General features: G+C 31.8%; 12 protein-coding genes across 12 annotated transcripts; 8 read left to right on the plus strand and 4 right to left on the minus strand.

The window, feature by feature from the left end:
* Positions 1-201: 201 nt before the first annotated feature.
* NEPG_01457 (uncharacterized protein) lies at positions 202-4,610 on the plus strand (the record flags this gene model as incomplete). The annotated part of the gene is made up of 1 exon (XM_013203831.1): positions 202-4,610. The coding sequence occupies one exon, from the start codon at positions 202-204 to the stop codon at positions 4,600-4,602; it is 4,401 nt and encodes a 1,466-aa protein (XP_013059285.1). The 3' UTR covers positions 4,603-4,610.
* A 607-nt stretch (positions 4,611-5,217) lies between these two features.
* Positions 5,218-5,988, minus strand: NEPG_01458 (uncharacterized protein; the record flags this gene model as incomplete). The annotated part of the gene is made up of 1 exon (XM_013203832.1): positions 5,218-5,988. One exon carries the CDS (start codon positions 5,986-5,988, stop codon positions 5,218-5,220), a length of 771 nt encoding a protein of 256 aa, XP_013059286.1.
* On the minus strand, positions 5,972-6,619 carry NEPG_01459 (uncharacterized protein; the record flags this gene model as incomplete). The annotated part of the gene is made up of 1 exon (XM_013203833.1): positions 5,972-6,619. One exon carries the CDS (start codon positions 6,617-6,619, stop codon positions 5,972-5,974), a length of 648 nt encoding a protein of 215 aa, XP_013059287.1.
* Positions 6,620-7,050: 431 nt separating this feature from the next.
* NEPG_01460 (uncharacterized protein) lies at positions 7,051-7,498 on the minus strand (the record flags this gene model as incomplete). The annotated part of the gene is made up of 1 exon (XM_013203834.1): positions 7,051-7,498. One exon carries the CDS (start codon positions 7,496-7,498, stop codon positions 7,172-7,174), a length of 327 nt encoding a protein of 108 aa, XP_013059288.1. The 3' UTR covers positions 7,051-7,171.
* An 803-nt stretch (positions 7,499-8,301) lies between these two features.
* Positions 8,302-8,496, plus strand: NEPG_01461 (uncharacterized protein; the record flags this gene model as incomplete). The annotated part of the gene is made up of 1 exon (XM_013203835.1): positions 8,302-8,496. One exon carries the CDS (start codon positions 8,302-8,304, stop codon positions 8,494-8,496), a length of 195 nt encoding a protein of 64 aa, XP_013059289.1.
* A 147-nt stretch (positions 8,497-8,643) lies between these two features.
* Positions 8,644-9,498, plus strand: NEPG_01462 (uncharacterized protein). The gene has a single exon (XM_013203836.1). It carries the CDS (start codon positions 8,672-8,674, stop codon positions 9,464-9,466), a length of 795 nt encoding a protein of 264 aa, XP_013059290.1. The 5' UTR covers positions 8,644-8,671; the 3' UTR covers positions 9,467-9,498.
* Positions 9,499-9,746: 248 nt separating this feature from the next.
* NEPG_01463 (uncharacterized protein) lies at positions 9,747-10,453 on the plus strand (the record flags this gene model as incomplete). Its single annotated transcript, XM_013203837.1, has 1 exon — positions 9,747-10,453. One exon carries the CDS (start codon positions 9,747-9,749, stop codon positions 10,296-10,298), a length of 552 nt encoding a protein of 183 aa, XP_013059291.1. The 3' UTR covers positions 10,299-10,453.
* A 229-nt stretch (positions 10,454-10,682) lies between these two features.
* NEPG_01464 (uncharacterized protein) lies at positions 10,683-12,014 on the plus strand (the record flags this gene model as incomplete). The annotated part of the gene is made up of 1 exon (XM_013203838.1): positions 10,683-12,014. The coding sequence occupies one exon, from the start codon at positions 10,683-10,685 to the stop codon at positions 11,511-11,513; it is 831 nt and encodes a 276-aa protein (XP_013059292.1). The 3' UTR covers positions 11,514-12,014.
* A 175-nt stretch (positions 12,015-12,189) lies between these two features.
* Positions 12,190-13,118, plus strand: NEPG_01465 (uncharacterized protein; the record flags this gene model as incomplete). The annotated part of the gene is made up of 1 exon (XM_013203839.1): positions 12,190-13,118. One exon carries the CDS (start codon positions 12,190-12,192, stop codon positions 13,108-13,110), a length of 921 nt encoding a protein of 306 aa, XP_013059293.1. The 3' UTR covers positions 13,111-13,118.
* A 1-nt stretch (position 13,119) lies between these two features.
* Positions 13,120-13,482, plus strand: NEPG_01466 (uncharacterized protein; the record flags this gene model as incomplete). Its single annotated transcript, XM_013203840.1, has 1 exon — positions 13,120-13,482. The coding sequence occupies one exon, from the start codon at positions 13,120-13,122 to the stop codon at positions 13,480-13,482; it is 363 nt and encodes a 120-aa protein (XP_013059294.1).
* Positions 13,483-13,509: 27 nt separating this feature from the next.
* On the plus strand, positions 13,510-14,745 carry NEPG_01467 (uncharacterized protein; the record flags this gene model as incomplete). Its single annotated transcript, XM_013203841.1, has 1 exon — positions 13,510-14,745. The coding sequence occupies one exon, from the start codon at positions 13,510-13,512 to the stop codon at positions 14,731-14,733; it is 1,224 nt and encodes a 407-aa protein (XP_013059295.1). The 3' UTR covers positions 14,734-14,745.
* Positions 14,746-15,252: 507 nt separating this feature from the next.
* NEPG_01468 (uncharacterized protein) lies at positions 15,253-16,265 on the minus strand (the record flags this gene model as incomplete). The annotated part of the gene is made up of 1 exon (XM_013203842.1): positions 15,253-16,265. The coding sequence occupies one exon, from the start codon at positions 16,263-16,265 to the stop codon at positions 15,273-15,275; it is 993 nt and encodes a 330-aa protein (XP_013059296.1). The 3' UTR covers positions 15,253-15,272.
* Between the last annotated feature and the right edge of the window lie 21 nt (positions 16,266-16,286).

The raw sequence follows: 16,286 nt of genomic DNA on the forward strand, positions 1-16,286 counted from the left end.
TGTACTGTGTGTAATAAGTAATGTATTATTATAATGCATTCATTGTTTATTGTACTGTGTGCAATAAGTAATGTAATATATACTATTTACTGTACTATGTGTAATATATTTTATTATAATGTATTATTTATTGTACTATGCGTAATTAATTATAACTTATTATACTATGCGTAATATATTATACTTTTTTATTATTTATTTATGAAGGAGAGAGAGTGTACAAATAATAGGGATAATGCATTACTTAATAGTAATAATGTAATAAGTAATGCATTATTTAATAATGATAGTGTAATAAGTACTGATGATAATACATTACTTAATAATGATAATGTATTAAGTAGTACATATAATATATCTAATATATCTGTATTTAGTGAATTTAATATACTTAGTGTACTATATAATAGATATATTAATAATACTATTTACACAATGTATAATAATAATATTATATCTATTAATCCATATAAATATATTAATAATTATAATACATTATATAATATATTATACACTATAATAGATAATAATACAGATAGTACATTAAGTAGTAATAATAACACTATATGTAATAAGTTATACAATAGTAATAATACAGCATATAATACACATAGTACATTAAGTAGTAATAATAACACTATATGTAATAAGTTATACAATAGTAGTATTATAGTGTTAAGTGGTGAATCTGGTGCTGGTAAGAGTGTTAACACTAATTATATACTAAAATATATCTATAATAATGTATATAAGACAGTATACAGTAACTATTTAATAGAATTATTCGGGAATTCTTCTACATGCAATAATAATAATTCATCCAGATATGGAAAGTTTATTAATATAGAATATAATACACAATGCATCATAAGTATCAGCATAAAAATATTTTTATTAGAAAGCGGCAGAATTGAAAAAAGAAAAAATAACTTTCATTCCATAAAGTTAATTAATGAGGTCCTATCAGGGAGAGAGAAGAAGAGGGTTAATAGGATATTTAATATATTCAATAAGTTATGTATTAGTAATAGTATAATAATAGAAATATTTAAATATTTAGTTATTATAAAGTATTTAATAGATATAGAGATAGAAGACAGTTCAGGGAGTATTAATATCACTGGGCGGGTAGATGAAATATCTTATATGTTAAGGATAGATAAAAATATTTTATTAAACTTATTACTAAAAAAGGAAATAACCGTTAATAATGAAAATATTTTAAAATACAAGAAAGTACAAGAAAGCATCAACACAAAGAACACTTTAATTAGGGTTATTTATGAGAAAGTATTTTATTTAATTATAGATTTAATTAATAAAGGACTAAAAGATATATCAAAAGAAAGAATAAACATAAATGATATATTAAATAGTACACATAATGTAAATAATAATAATAATTATGATACAGTGTGTAATAATAATACAGAATATAATACGCATAGTACAATAAGTAATAATTATGACACAGTGTGTAATAATAATACAGAATATAATAAGCATAGTACAATAATTGATGAGGATAGTAAATTAAATGAAGAATTTAAAGGATTAGAATCAGGAATACAAGGAATACAAGAAGACAGTGAAGATTATATTAAAGAAGGAATGGATAAATTTATAGAAGAAATACATAAAGAAGTAGATATAAATATACTAAATATAGAAGATATAGAAAGAAGTAACAGAAGTAATGAAGATAGAAGTAGTGCTGTATACAGTAATAGTACTACTAATGCTAATACCTCTACTAATAATGGTACTAATGCTAATACCTCTACTAATACTAATGGTACTGTATATACCTCTATTAATACTAATACTACTACTAATACTAATAATGGTACTAATACTACTACTACTACTAATAATACTAATAATACTACTAATAGTAATAGTACTGCTAATACTTCCTCTTCTGATGTATCTGTTATGTCTATTGGTATATTAGATATATACGGGTTTGAAATTTTAGAGGAGAATGGGTTTGACCAATTCTGTATTAATTATGCAAATGAGAAGTTACAAAGTGAATACGTCAGTAGAATTATAACAGAAAATGTGAATGTCTTAAATGAAGAAGGTATCCCATTTGATAGACTTGATAAAATCTGTAATAAGGATATATTTGAAGGACCAAGTGGGTTAATAAGGTTATTAGATGAAGAATGTTTATTAAATGGGTCTGTTAATAATTGGTTATCTAAGATATCTTCATCTGTTAGAGTATACGGTAAGGATATAATAGTAAAACATTATGCTGGGGATGTAAAGTATAACACAGAAGATTTCATGGAAAGGAATAAGAATGAATATTCTGACGTATCTAAATTACTTAATAGTACGGGTATACGATTATTATACCAATCTGATAAGTATATAGGAAGACTCTCTAAAAAAGGAGTATTAGGAGAGTTTAAGGATAGTTTAGATAGTCTTATTTCTTATATAAATAGCAGTAGAGTGTATTATATCAGATGTATAAATCCTGGTATAAATGGTGATTTTATGACGGAAGTAGGTAGACAATTAAAACAGGCAGGAATATACGATACAATAAAAATATTCATGCTTGGGTTTCATGTGAAATATACTAAGCAGGAATATATTGAAAGGTATTTAAATTATACTGGGGATATCAAAGAAGGAGAAAATAATTCAGTAGAAATAGGGGGTAGAGAAGGGGTTAAAGTAGGGAAGAAGTATGTATTTATAACTGAAACAGCGTATAAATTATTAGAAAAGGAGAGGAAGTATAAGATACAACAGGAGATAGAAGAGAGAAAGAGAAAGGAAGAAATAGAGTACTCTACAAGGATAATAAAGCAGTACATAACGAGAGTACAAGTATTAAAAGAAATAGAAAGAATACAGAAAGAGAGAGAAGAAGAGAGAGTGCGGCATGAGGAAGAAGAGAGAGTAAGACAGGAGGAGGAAGAGAGAGTGCGGCATGAGGAAGAAGAGAGAGTAAGACATGAGGAGGAAGAGAGAGTGCGGCATGAGGAAGAAGAGAGAATAAAGCAGGAAGAACAAATGAAACAAGAAGAAGCAAATAATATAATTGAAAGGCATGATGAGGATGATAAGATTGAGAAACAAGATGAGGATGAGAAGGTTGAAATACATGATGAGGATGATAAACAAGAAGATATAAATAATTCTGTTGAAGAGTGTACTAAAGATAACTTACTTGATTCTATTAATAATATAGAAATAAGGAACAGTATAATTAGTACATCTAATAAGTCAATTAATAATTCTGTATACAATTCATACCCAACTAGTCCCGATACATCAGAAGATCATATTAAAGCAGCAGAAGTAGTAAATCCGTGTAGTACTTGTCATAAAACAGAAGAAAAGTATTCTCTGCAATTATTGTACTTACAGGAGAAACACAATGAAATTAACAAATTAAGCACAGAAGTATCTAAATATATCGGTATAATTAAGGATAAGGATACACTCATACGGGATTTAAGTCATAAAATAGAAGTATTATTATACGATATGTCTACTGAAGAATATTCTAAAAGAACGACTAATCCACTGCACGGTGTGAATATAATTAAACCACATGATAAAGCACCAACTGAAATATTCAGAAAAATACTTAAAGTGTTTATGCAGAGCGTGCCATCTGAGTATAAGTCGTATTATGACTCAGTCACATGTGCATTTACTTTATTCAGGGTGGCTGCCGTATGTCCTGGAGGTATTTCTGGGAATATTCCTGGGATATTGCAGGAATTTGAACTGGCTGTACATTCTGTGTTCTCTGTTAAGAAGTGCTCTATTCCGGTGTATACAGGATTCTTCTTGATAAATGCTATGTTTATTGCTAAGACATCTCCTTCTAGTATGACAGAAAGTATTCTTCAGAAAGTATTTTCTAGTGGGTGTAGAAGTATCTGTGAGGAAATAAGTAATTTCGGGTTTGACTTTCTGTTTAAGCCTGCTTCAGATGGTGGTAATTTACTAACTAGACTGTTGAAGAAGCCATCTTTAGACTCAGTCATATCTCATTTACGTATGATACACAGTATACTTAATAATTTGTGTGTGCCTGAGGATGCGATTGTTTCTATATTTGAGTATATCTCTAGAGTAATTGATGTTTCTGGGTTTGAGTCAATTATAAAGAAAGATAAGAGAATAGGGGCAAAGCACTTACTGTACTTACAGAGTAGTTTAGACAGTTTGGCTGGGTTCTTTATGGAAATCCAGGTGGATAATCCATTCTACTTCCCATACTTAAAGAAATTCATTGAATTTGTAGATGTACAGAGGAAGGGTGTGATTACTGGGTCTGTGTTCTTGCGAGTAGGTCCATTCTCCTCATCACACTTAAAAGCATCTATTAATGCACTTTCTCCTGAAATACGTGGTAAATTCACGTCTAAGATGCAGAGTGCACTTACTGGAGTCCCTCCAATTAGTAAAATACAGATACCCTCTCCAGAGTTTACTGCACCAATGTGTATATTACCAGACGATCCAAATGAACTGTACATAGCTCTGATTAAGTCCCTGGAAAGAGAGCAGATATCAAATATTCTAGAAGAGTATAATATACCAAATGATTGGTTAAATAGCTAATTACTACGGTATACTCTTAAATTAACCAGGGGTGTATATAACCCGAATTATGTGCTGCTCTGTTTAGTGCATAATGAATGGTTTATACGTATATAATAATGTGTATGTTATATACTGTAGAATAAATGGTGTCATTAATTATTGTTTTTAGTATAAAGTGTCCATTTTTATATTAAGAGAGTATGCTTTGCATTGAATAATAAAAATATTATTATTACACTGTATAATAGACTAAGAACAGTTCTGTATATAAATAGACCAAGCATATTCTTGTATTGTGCTGTATACAGCAAAGAGTATGTAAAGTTATTATATACTGCTTGATTAGTCTATTTTATATACAGAACTGTTAGACTAACTAATTTATACCTTAATAATATATCTTAATACTTTATTTCAATTATCCTCTCTGCTTTCTTCTTGGCTTGTAGAGTGTGCGGCCCTTGGTGAGTGACAAACCGTCACAGTATGCTACTACTTCTTCATCACTGAGCTTGTTAAAGGATAATTTCAGACTGTTGATTTCAACAGGAGAGATTTCTTCTGTGTCATGTTTCATTCTGATGTGTCGGCTGGGCACATCTACAAAGGCAACTCCCTGGCCCAGTGCTATCTTTATGTCAGATATTTTAATGGCACTGATCTCTTCTTCTGAGACTTCTTTGGATACTTCTGTCTTCTCATCTGCTTCCTTCTGCTCTGCTTCTGCTCTGCTCTTTCTGCTGTGAACTTGAAGATTTTGTTCTTGAATGAGTCAATTACTACTTTCTGCACCTCCTGCTTCTTTTTTTCTTTCTCTTCCTTTTTTGCCTCCTTCTTCTTGGCAAAGTACTCCTCTGCTGTGGATACCTCCAGCTGTATCTTTGCCTTCTTGGCGGGGCTGTTAGATGAGTTCTCTTCATCCACTGGCATGTCTACTGATATCTTTGCATCAAGAAGTATTTCCATGTCGTCTTTCTCATTCATTTCCACAAACACAGACCCCTTAAACTCCTTTAAGGCATCCTTTCGCATGGCAATTCTGGCAATTCTTGCAGAAAATGGAGAAAGCACATTCTGGACGTCTTCCAGAGTGTACTCAGATGGGAAGTTCTTTATAATTAAAGTCCTTTCATCTCCTTTGTGCTCATCAAATGAAGGAGGAGGAGTGATTCTTTGGATCTTTCCCTCCACAACCTTTAGCTTTTCGCTCTCTTTCAAGATTTCTTCTAGCTGATCAATTGTTTTGCCGAATGTTTTAACTTTAGAGAATGAATTTATAACAGACAGAGGAACCCAGCCGTCATTTGCTTGAATAACCTTCTTCAAGTACTCATCTCTTACAATATTCGCATCACTAAAGTAGAACTCCACTTGCTGGATAATTTGCTTATTCTCCGGTGCCATTCTTAAAAATTTTCAGTTTTTTCTCAGTTTTATATTTTCTCTTTTCTGTGGGTGCCCGAATATTTTCGTGTGTATAGAATTCTTTTAGGAGAGAAATTGCCTCTTCATCTGGTATGTAGCACATTTCCACAGAATGCTCCACAGATTTATTATTCATTGCGTATAAATACTGCGTAGAACTATTATTAGAAGTAAGTGAAGTATCAGACACCTCATTAACAGTACTATTTGTATTTACTTGAGAAGTATTTAAAGCATTCTCTTCCGTACTTAATGAAGTAATAACTTCATCTGTTTTATGTGGTGTAAGTATTTTTTGTTCTATAAACACAGACAAGCCACCAAACCGTGGATTGCAACAGGAATAAATTACTTTCTTTATGCGCAATTTAATAATCAGTGCTAGGCACATTATACACGGCTCGCATGTAACGTATAATTCAACTTCTGCTAGAATATCAGCAGGAATTCGTTGTAAAGATATCATTTCTGCATGTGCTAGAGGGTCTTTTAATGTATTTGTTAGATTGTGCGACCTGTCAATGCACTCACCGCGATAAAATACAGCACAGCCTATTGGCACTTCATCTATTACCAAGGCACGCCTTGCCTCTTCCATGGCTATTTCCATAGCAAAAATACAAAAAGAAGAGAAATACAGAAAACTCAATAACTCTTAGTCTATTTCTATATAATATTTATATACAAAGGTATTTTATCTTCTGTCACTCTACTAATCAGTTAGTCTGGCTATATAGAAGTAAATCAATATTCTATTAGCACATTTACAGTGTAGACCTATAGTATAACTCGAAATTGTATAAAATCCAGTTTAAACCAAATATTTAACGAATATTTAAATATCAGAAATATTCTAGGAATAAAAATTGATTGGACAGAAATAAACAGAAATCATCAAAGAGGCATAAAGCCACTGAAAATGTCTCAAATAAATTTCAGCACCCACAGACATAATATAGTGTAAGTAAACCAAATAAGAATGAATATGTGTTTATTTTCTATTAATACATATTTAATGAGTAAACACTAAACACTCGAATTTCTCCATATGGTATCTGCTTAAATTATATATTATATAGATGATTTAAGCCAGAATAGACTCCGTTTTTATTAAACCCCTAAATTATTAGCTAATTAATTGAAAATTCTGGGCATTTCTAATTTAGAAAATGAAGTGCTTTTTTTCAAGTGCTGCAAATGAAAGTGATGTTAGTAAAAGCATAGCTAGTGCTAGTAAGTAAATTCCACAATTGGAATTCTCTTTTTCTTTCTGTAACACTTGTTTTTTTGGAGTTATTATTGCTTGATTAGTCTCTGTCGTATTAGTAACTGTTTCTAAAAGTTTAACATGCTCTTTTATGGCAGAATCCGTCTGGGCTGGCACTGTGCTGTGAATGTGAAGATCTGCCTCTTTTTCTATGTCAATTGTACATGTTTGAGTGACTGTTCCATTTTGACCATCTTGTATTTGGTATGCAGAATGACTCATCTTTTTAAGTGCAAAAATAATTTACTATAAAAAGATGTAAATAATCAGAAATCTGATTATAAAAAGACTACTCCTGGATTTATAACCATTAGATGTATTTACACTAATTATACATTAATTAAATGGCATAATACAATATAAATGGTTAAATACTCTTTTTATATTAAATATACAGCATTTAAACCAAAAGAGCTTTAAATTCCTTTAGAAGTAATCACATATAGTATATAACTCAGAATTAGAATATTTAATAATATAGGAATTTCTATACATAATAATTAAGAATAGCCCGGAATAATAAGATATTATATAATATAAATATGCTTTGTAATGTATAAATACCCCTAAAAGTAAATTATCTCTGTGTTCAAATGTTATTTGGTTATATATTTCCCTATTAAAGTACTATTTTATTATTAATACTTTCTTCTGGCTATATTACAGTAGAATACTTTACTAATTAGTTGATTTTGGATTATTCAATTTTCTGGTGTTTTATGATTGTGCTTTGTTTGGGTTTTGTTTGGGCTTTATATTGGTTTATCTGTTTGTTTATATATAATATTTAATTAGTTTTTCTGAATAACCCGTAAAAGAAAACTCTATCCTCTATAAATTATGAAGAGTTTTTTTCTTTATGCTTAAAATAATAAATATCAATATTAAGAAATATTTATAAACACACAGAATTAAATAGAAATTAGTAAATAAATAGATAAAATACAAGAATATGTACTTGCCGTATTTGAACAAATTAGGATAAATTAATTTATTTTTTTATACAGGGTTGGATTAAAACAAACATGTTAGGAAGTATACCAATAAAGAAGCAATCAACTAATATCAATTACAAGCTTTGCCGCTCCAGTAACTTAGTGGAGTATTACATAGAGACTTCACAGTTACCACTCACGGGACACGACAGTACTTATTATTTATACACTCTTATATTTAATTCAATAAATCACCTTATAATACAATGCTTATATGATTTATGAGTAGTAAAGACTGTGTTTATTAATTAATTCTATGCTATATCTGTTGTAGTACTTTATAAATAAACAACTGTATTGTTTATTGTTATGATATGTTTAATTTAACAAATAGAAATATTTAGTATTTAACTACTTTAGTAACAAATAGTAAGACGTATACTCTGAAATTACTAGAAATATGCTAAAACCAACAGAAGATATACCATTAAAAACTAGAGAAACAAAAGATTCAATGGGCAGTGCTAGTCATACTACTATAAATACAAATTCAGAAGATTTTTCTGAAGGATCTACAAATGGCCCGAATACAACCAGACTATCTCATAAAACAGAATCAAATATTGAAAAAATCACTTTTGTATACAATATACTTGTTAAACCAATTCTGATTATTTTTTCTATATTCTATTCTACTATACAGACACATTGTCTATTATTCGGAATAAACACAACTATAGCAAATGCATCAACATCTGCATTGCTATTAAGAAACCTAGAAAAATCATATATAAGTGTGGCTGTAATATGTTCTATATTAACCTTAATTATGTATTGCATGGAATTCCTTAACTATACAATAATTGTAGATATAATGTATAAAATGCTGGGTAAAGAAAGTAAAAGACTTACGATCACACTTATCGGTAGTATAATACTGATAGCCCTAATGCTAGCATCTATTTTAAAAGCAGCATACACCACAGAAATTAGTTATATAAATAATCTTTTGCCAGCTGTAATAGTGCTACAGGCAGTATATCTTATACTAGAAGTATTATTTGTATCTCTCTCATCCCATTACAAATTAAATGCAAATTTAGCATTAGATCTCTCTAGGTCTAGTCTTAACTCGAAACTGTATAATTTACTGTTTTATGCAATTACTCTTGTATTTACTATACTGTGCATAATAATTTTATGTAATCCAAATACTTGGTTTGGATTCTACATAGAAAATAACAATGGAGTATAATTACTGCATTAAACACTTAAAATATCCACTACACAGATAATTTGTACTAATAAATCCTTTAGTATATTATGCTATTTCATAATTTGAATTCTTGTTTAGTATACACCGTGATATTCTTAGATTAGAATTGGAATTTTCTATTATTCTCTTTTTTCGGTTTATTCTCTCTTCTTGAATACTTCTGGGGTTTTATGGTTCTAGTTATATTTATACTTTTAATATTATGCTCTCTTTAAATTAACTCATATAAACTGAAATTCTTTGTTTTAAAAAAACCAATATGGAAAGAGTCAGGAAGATTTCAGAGACGTACCCTGTCTTTAAGAATATACAAAATATGACAAATAATCAAGTAAAGCCAGAATACATTCTTATTGCGCTGGCAGCAGTATTGCTTATTACTCTGTTCTGTAAGACAGTAGCAGGTGCTATTACAAATGTTTTCATGCTTATACTCATTATAAACCCATGCACTTCTCTTATAATTAGCAAAACAGCTCCTGATGCAGGAACAATGAAACACGTTCTATCATACTTACTGTGTGCTATGATGGTGGTTGCAGTAGAATCTATCCTTCGTGTGATAATTAGAAAGATTCCATTCTACTATCATGCCAAGTTTATATTCTTCTACTATTTGTCAGTGCGGCGTACACAGCTTACAGAGTACATAAACACAACAGTTATAGTGGGAATACATGACGGAATCCAGGAGATAAACAAAGTTCAGCCAAAAGATGTGATAAAGGCAGCACAGAGTGCAGCCACTCAGAAAATAAAAAATACTATTGAGAGGACTCAGGAAACAGAATCTCCAAAAAAGGAGGAGTGAATTGGTCTGGCTATATGATGGAACAATTTATACCTAAATATAAAGTATTGTTGGGTACATGAAGGTGTGTCTAGTGATATTTAGCCAAGACAGTGCATTATGACAGGAATAAACTAACTCTACTTTACATAAGAATACTCATTGCTTAATAAATACAGACATTACTTTTATATTTACCAGAAAACACCAAAAATCAACATAATTCCGTTTATATCAATAAACTGATTTTCATTTTAAAAAACAGAATCCCGTTGATACTCTATATATATTAACAGAATAGATACAAATATAGCTGGAATCCTTAATGAATTTTTTGCAGAAGAATAAATAACTTAAAACGGTTTCAGATATTAAGAGTATAATTCTCTCTAGATACTCTACAGCATGAAGAATAGAACGTGCACATATATGACATACTTAGCGCGGGCAAGGTACGATTTGGCAGTGCTAAAGAACACTCTAAAAACTAAATTAAACACATACATTGACAACAATAAGAACATAATGTATAATGATAACAGCATAGTATACAACATATACACGTACATACACAATTATACAGAATATAAAGTATGTGAATATGCTCGCAGTAAAGAGTGCAGTAAGTGTGATAAGGATATATATATATGTGGAATCAACTGTAAACTGTGTGGGGTGTACATCTGTGCATATTGCGCGTGTCGGTATAAATATGTTTATATGTGCAGTTCTTGCTATAGTTTAGTAAGAGAGTGTAATAATGCAAAACCAGAAAAAGATCAAAACTATTCTGAAAGTAGCTGCCCCATGCAAGAGACTGCGCATGAAAAAGGGGCAAATAATAAAACTGGTCTGGTTCGTGCTGTGTGCAGTCCAAATACGCTTGCATACTACGCAGAGCTAGAAAAGTGCTTAAAGCATCCAAATCAGAAAAGCATTAAAAGGCTGCTTAGCATACTAAACTCGCACAAGATAGACAGTTCAATAGAGGATCCCTGCGCACCTGGTGACATAAACCATAAAATACAGCAGAATATACTTATACGAATGAAAATAGCAGTGTGTGATTGGTACGTATATAAAGCCCGGGAAGAACGGTACCTCACCTTATTTGAACAGCTAGAGTACTTAGAAGTACTCAGAACAGAAAGTATTTCCAATAATAAGGACGACGCGCCAATTACCATGGCAATACAGGAAATACTTAAAGAAATTGCAGATACTGACGAAAAATGACCAGAAATTAACTCAAATACCCTAAAAAGAAGAAGGAAGTTTTAAGCCCATTCATCCTATTACTAGCCTAGCATGCTCTAAATTCAAATTATTAGAATGTGCTTTTATAATATTTATTACACTATAGTATAACTTAAAAGCACTTAAAATACAGTTAATTCTAAAATCTGCACATGTAATTATTAATAAAAACTAAAGCACAATATAAATAGCTTGTCTTATATGAGGTATTTATTAAACCAACTTATTCTAGTGCACTAATTAATACCAATAGAGAATATAAATAGATAAAATATCTTAATACACTAAGTGTATTGGCAGAAAATCATAGCTAGCCACAGTTTACTTTAAATTTAAACGTATCAAGAATAGCTTATGCAATTTCCAGAGAATACTAAAATATCATATAAACTCAAATGCACAGAATAATTCATGCAACTGTACATGAAACCCAAAGACCCCATATTTTCATAGGGGTGCGTGGTAGAATGTATTAATTAGTACGCTATATCTCTTTAACAAATAAAATTTATTTAATATTTATATTTTTTATAGCTTATAAGTTATTATGCAATTAAATGCGTACCAGTAGATAAATAACAAATATTTTTATTTCTTATATAGAGATAGAGTGAATACACTGCTCTATAACCCAGAAATAACAAACAAACAAACAATGAACACATTATTATTAGGAAGTGTGCATGCTCCAAGTAAGTATAGGGAATACATTGATTATATACAGAAGTTACAGAGAGAAGGCACTGTATACAATAAAAAGACGGTCGATGAATTAATAGAAAGGTTTATAGAAGTAGTTGATGATAATTACCATATAAAAGAAGCATATACTCGAAAGAAAGGAGGGATGAATATTATGGAGAGTGACAAAATAAGTGCAATAATTGTAGAAATGCAAAAGAGTGCCAAGGAGTGCACTGATACAGACAGTGCTGTAGGCCACAGTATTATAGATATGGGTGAAATGGGCAATGGCATGGAAGATGGATTTACTGCAGGAGACGAGAAGAGTAAAACTCTTCTGTGTGATTCAGAAGCACAAAGTATAACAAATCCATTGAGTAATGAGGATATTTCATGTACATCTGTGAATAACACTAGTAATACAAAAGTTTATCCGAGCACACCAAGTTCAGAGAATGCCTCCATTACAGAGAGCGTTAGCAGTGAACTGTGTGATAGAACTGTTCAGATAGATTCTAATGTGCTTGAAATAGAACAATCTAAAGTAAGTGATAATATTAGTGCAGTGTCTAATCAGAGAGATGAATTCACTGACAATCCCATTGGTATTACAGAGTCCCCAGATTCATCTGTGCATAGCCCATTATATACCAGTAGTATACCAGTGACTGCGAATACATCTAATACAGTACACCCGCATATAACTGCACCGCATAACATTACTGAGATCCAGCAAGCCCGTCGGCATGGAGTATCTGGCAACTTATTGAACCAGCAGCTGATTTTGCGGGAAGAAATATCCGCAATATCTGCCTATGCAATTTCTGTTCTTTTGATATGCGCGCAGATGGAAGATTTACTATTAGGACAGGAAATACCAGAAAGGAAATAAAAATTTACAATGAAAACATTCTCTAAGAAAAAACTAGCTCAAACTTCTATTCCGAGTATTCTGCCAGAGAAAAGGCCAAAGAATATTTTCTCGTATGTTTCCATAAAAGAAGTGCCATATGCCAATATGTCGGATGGGGAGGAGAATACCGAGGCAAAGCAGGAAACTATGCTGCATGGAAAGTCTAGTAATAAAAAAGAAGAATCCTCTCGCGGAAAGCAGCTAATTCTGAATATGGGGCAGAAGAAATATACTAAATGCCATGTGTGTGGGGTGATGTATTCTGAGACACTTCCTTCAGAGATACGCCTGCATAGGAAGTTACACAAGGCATATGTTTCAGAGCAGAAACACCAATCAGAAGAAACATAAAGGGAAAAGAATTCTCCTGATTATACAATGGAGCAAAAAGACAAAGTAATTCTGTGGCTAGCACACGATGAAATAGATGACATGCGTGAGTACATCGAAGAACTAAAAAACAATGACATTCCAGCGTATGCCCGGATTGCTGTGTGGGGCCTTGCATTCACTAAATCATGGTACAGAAGAATAGAGAGGCCACAATTTGCCATATACAATACAATTTTAAAGTGCAAGAAAAAGCTGCCCTGCCCAGACTGCTATAAGAAGATCATGCAGAAGAAGCAGGCAGAGATAGATAAGAAAAAGGGAATTAAAGGCATGATAGACACCTTCAGTGAGGTAATGAACAAAGAGACACCAAAAACAAATGCTTCAGAAGAGAATAAAGAAGACACAAAAAATGATGAAGCCAAAAAGGACTCAGAAGAAAGCTCAGATAAAAAAGAAAAAGAAGAAGAAGAAGACTCAGAAAGTGATGATTTGCTTGATGATGACGAGATTGCTTCTATTATAGGACATTTAGACTGCGACTTTTCAAAAGAGGAAAAGTCAGAAAAATCAGAAACAGAGAGGCTGTACACCATGCGCATAGTAATGTATGCCCTAACTAAGTCATACGAGTACAACATGCTTATTTCACATGAAAGAGTTCACAAGAAAAATGTGGATAAAATATTTGGACTATGCATTGGTGCCTTTTCCTATTTCTCTGCCTACCACATTGAAAATCTGTTTAAAGTAGTCTTCTTTTTGGCTTCGAACATAAACGGGATATTTTCTACCAAAAAGGGCCAAAGCATGACAAAAAAGGAGTTTGACCGATTTCTTCTCTTTGTCCAGAACACAGCAGCACTCAGCAAAAACAAGTTTATGATTCTGATAGATGTAATATCTTCGCTGAATCAGGAGGTACTAACAAAGTTTATATACGACATAATAAAAGGAGATGTATCCGTGTCCGGTGTACAGAAGGATTTGTTTGACAAGTACTCCAAGCCAAGTGTAAATGAAATTGAAGAATTCAAGAAAAACAATCCATTCTCTATTTTGTCTAAATTTACACCCAGAATCATCATTCTGCACCAAAAAGAGACTAAAACACTGGATGAGTTCAAGAGAGAGAACGCATACTTAAAAGAGAACATTGAAACACTGTTGAGCGATCTAAAACACTCAAATACATGTGGATTCATTGCACAGCTGAAGAAAGATCTAGAAGAAGCGAATGAACAAATCAAAAAGCTTACAGATAAATAAAGATATGATGTTGTATGCCAATTACATGTTATGCAGCGATTACTTTGTATTGCCAAGTATCTCTCTATTATTTTTATATCTATTCATTATTAAACCTATCCACCCCTCCGAAATAATAAGAAGAACTCCCAATAAGAACAGGCCTTCTTACTAAAATTAAATTTTCTTGCTATAAAGTGAACTATAGTAATAGTTATACCGCACGCACTTAAATAGCCATATAATCGTACATAGATATAACCTGAAATATTTCTATTTATTATTTTATACTCTTTACTTTAAATATAAACTCAAATGCCCCCAATTTCATAATCCATTCCTATAACATAAAGGTTTATCATACACTATAAAGACAAATATTCTGAAAATATTCCACATCCGAATATTTAGCCATAGAATACCTAATGTAAATCAAATTACTAATAGCTCAGTTTATATTAATATAATATTAATAATTAGAACATCCAGAAGTCTATACGTATACTTAATGATTAAGCATATAATATTTCACATACGGATATTTAAATACTAATTACCGCTCATAACAATACATTAGAAATTGCTTGTCTCTCTTGTGGTGTTATGTCCATTATAATGCGCGTTTTAATGATAAGTGACCCTCTCTTTGATCCGTTAGATCTGTCTGGTATGCCTTCTTCTGGTATTACTGCTGGCTTTGAATTGTCTCCTATTATTCTATTGTTTATAGTAATGGTGTTGTTTTTAAGACCTTTAATAGTCCGAGAAATCCCTGCTAGATATTCCTTTATTGATACGTCCATGTCGTATATAATATCTGAATTGCTCAGCTTGAAAATAGGATGAGGCTTTTCTGTTAGAATTACAATCACATCTGTGCCAGTGCCGTCTGCATAGTAGTCTCCTGCATTCTTGTATGTAATCTTTGTTCCATATTTATATCCTGGCAGAATATTTACATCTAGCAGACTCTGCTCTCTCCCCCCGGACATAGTATTTCTATTAATCTTAAGCTGCTTTACTACCCCATTACATATATCCTCAAGGGAGACAGGCAGTTTATACTCAAATGTTTTATTAGCCTGTGCAGTCTGCCTTTGTGCAGTCCTCTGCTTTCCTCCTCCAAACATGCTCTCAAATCCTCCTGCGCCACCAAACATGGATCCAAAGTCAGAGAACCCATGAAATCCTCCACCGGATCCCCCCATAGACGAAAAATCGCTAAAATCAAACTCGCTTGTTTTAAACCCAAATCCGCCTGGGAAACCATGTGCGCCACCAGCTGCTCTCCCATATCCACTCTGCGCTGCTTCTTCTTCTGTCATTCCCGTATGGTCATAGAACTCTCTCTTGTTCTTGTTCGTAAGTATCTCATGCGCATTGTTTAATTCTTTGAATTTCTCCTGCATTTCCTGCTGCTCCTTCTCTGATTTGTTTGTGTGCCTGTCTGGATGATATTTCTTGGCAAGTGTCTTATATGCTTTCCTTATTTCGCTCTCAGTTGCTGTTTTTGGCACATTCAATATTTCATATAGACTTTTCTTCTCTGCCATATTATTGCATGTTTGCCAAAA

This window comes from Nematocida parisii (genome assembly GCF_000250985.1).
Source record: "Nematocida parisii ERTm1 unplaced genomic scaffold supercont1.3, whole genome shotgun sequence".
Taxonomy (NCBI): domain Eukaryota; kingdom Fungi; phylum Microsporidia; genus Nematocida; species Nematocida parisii.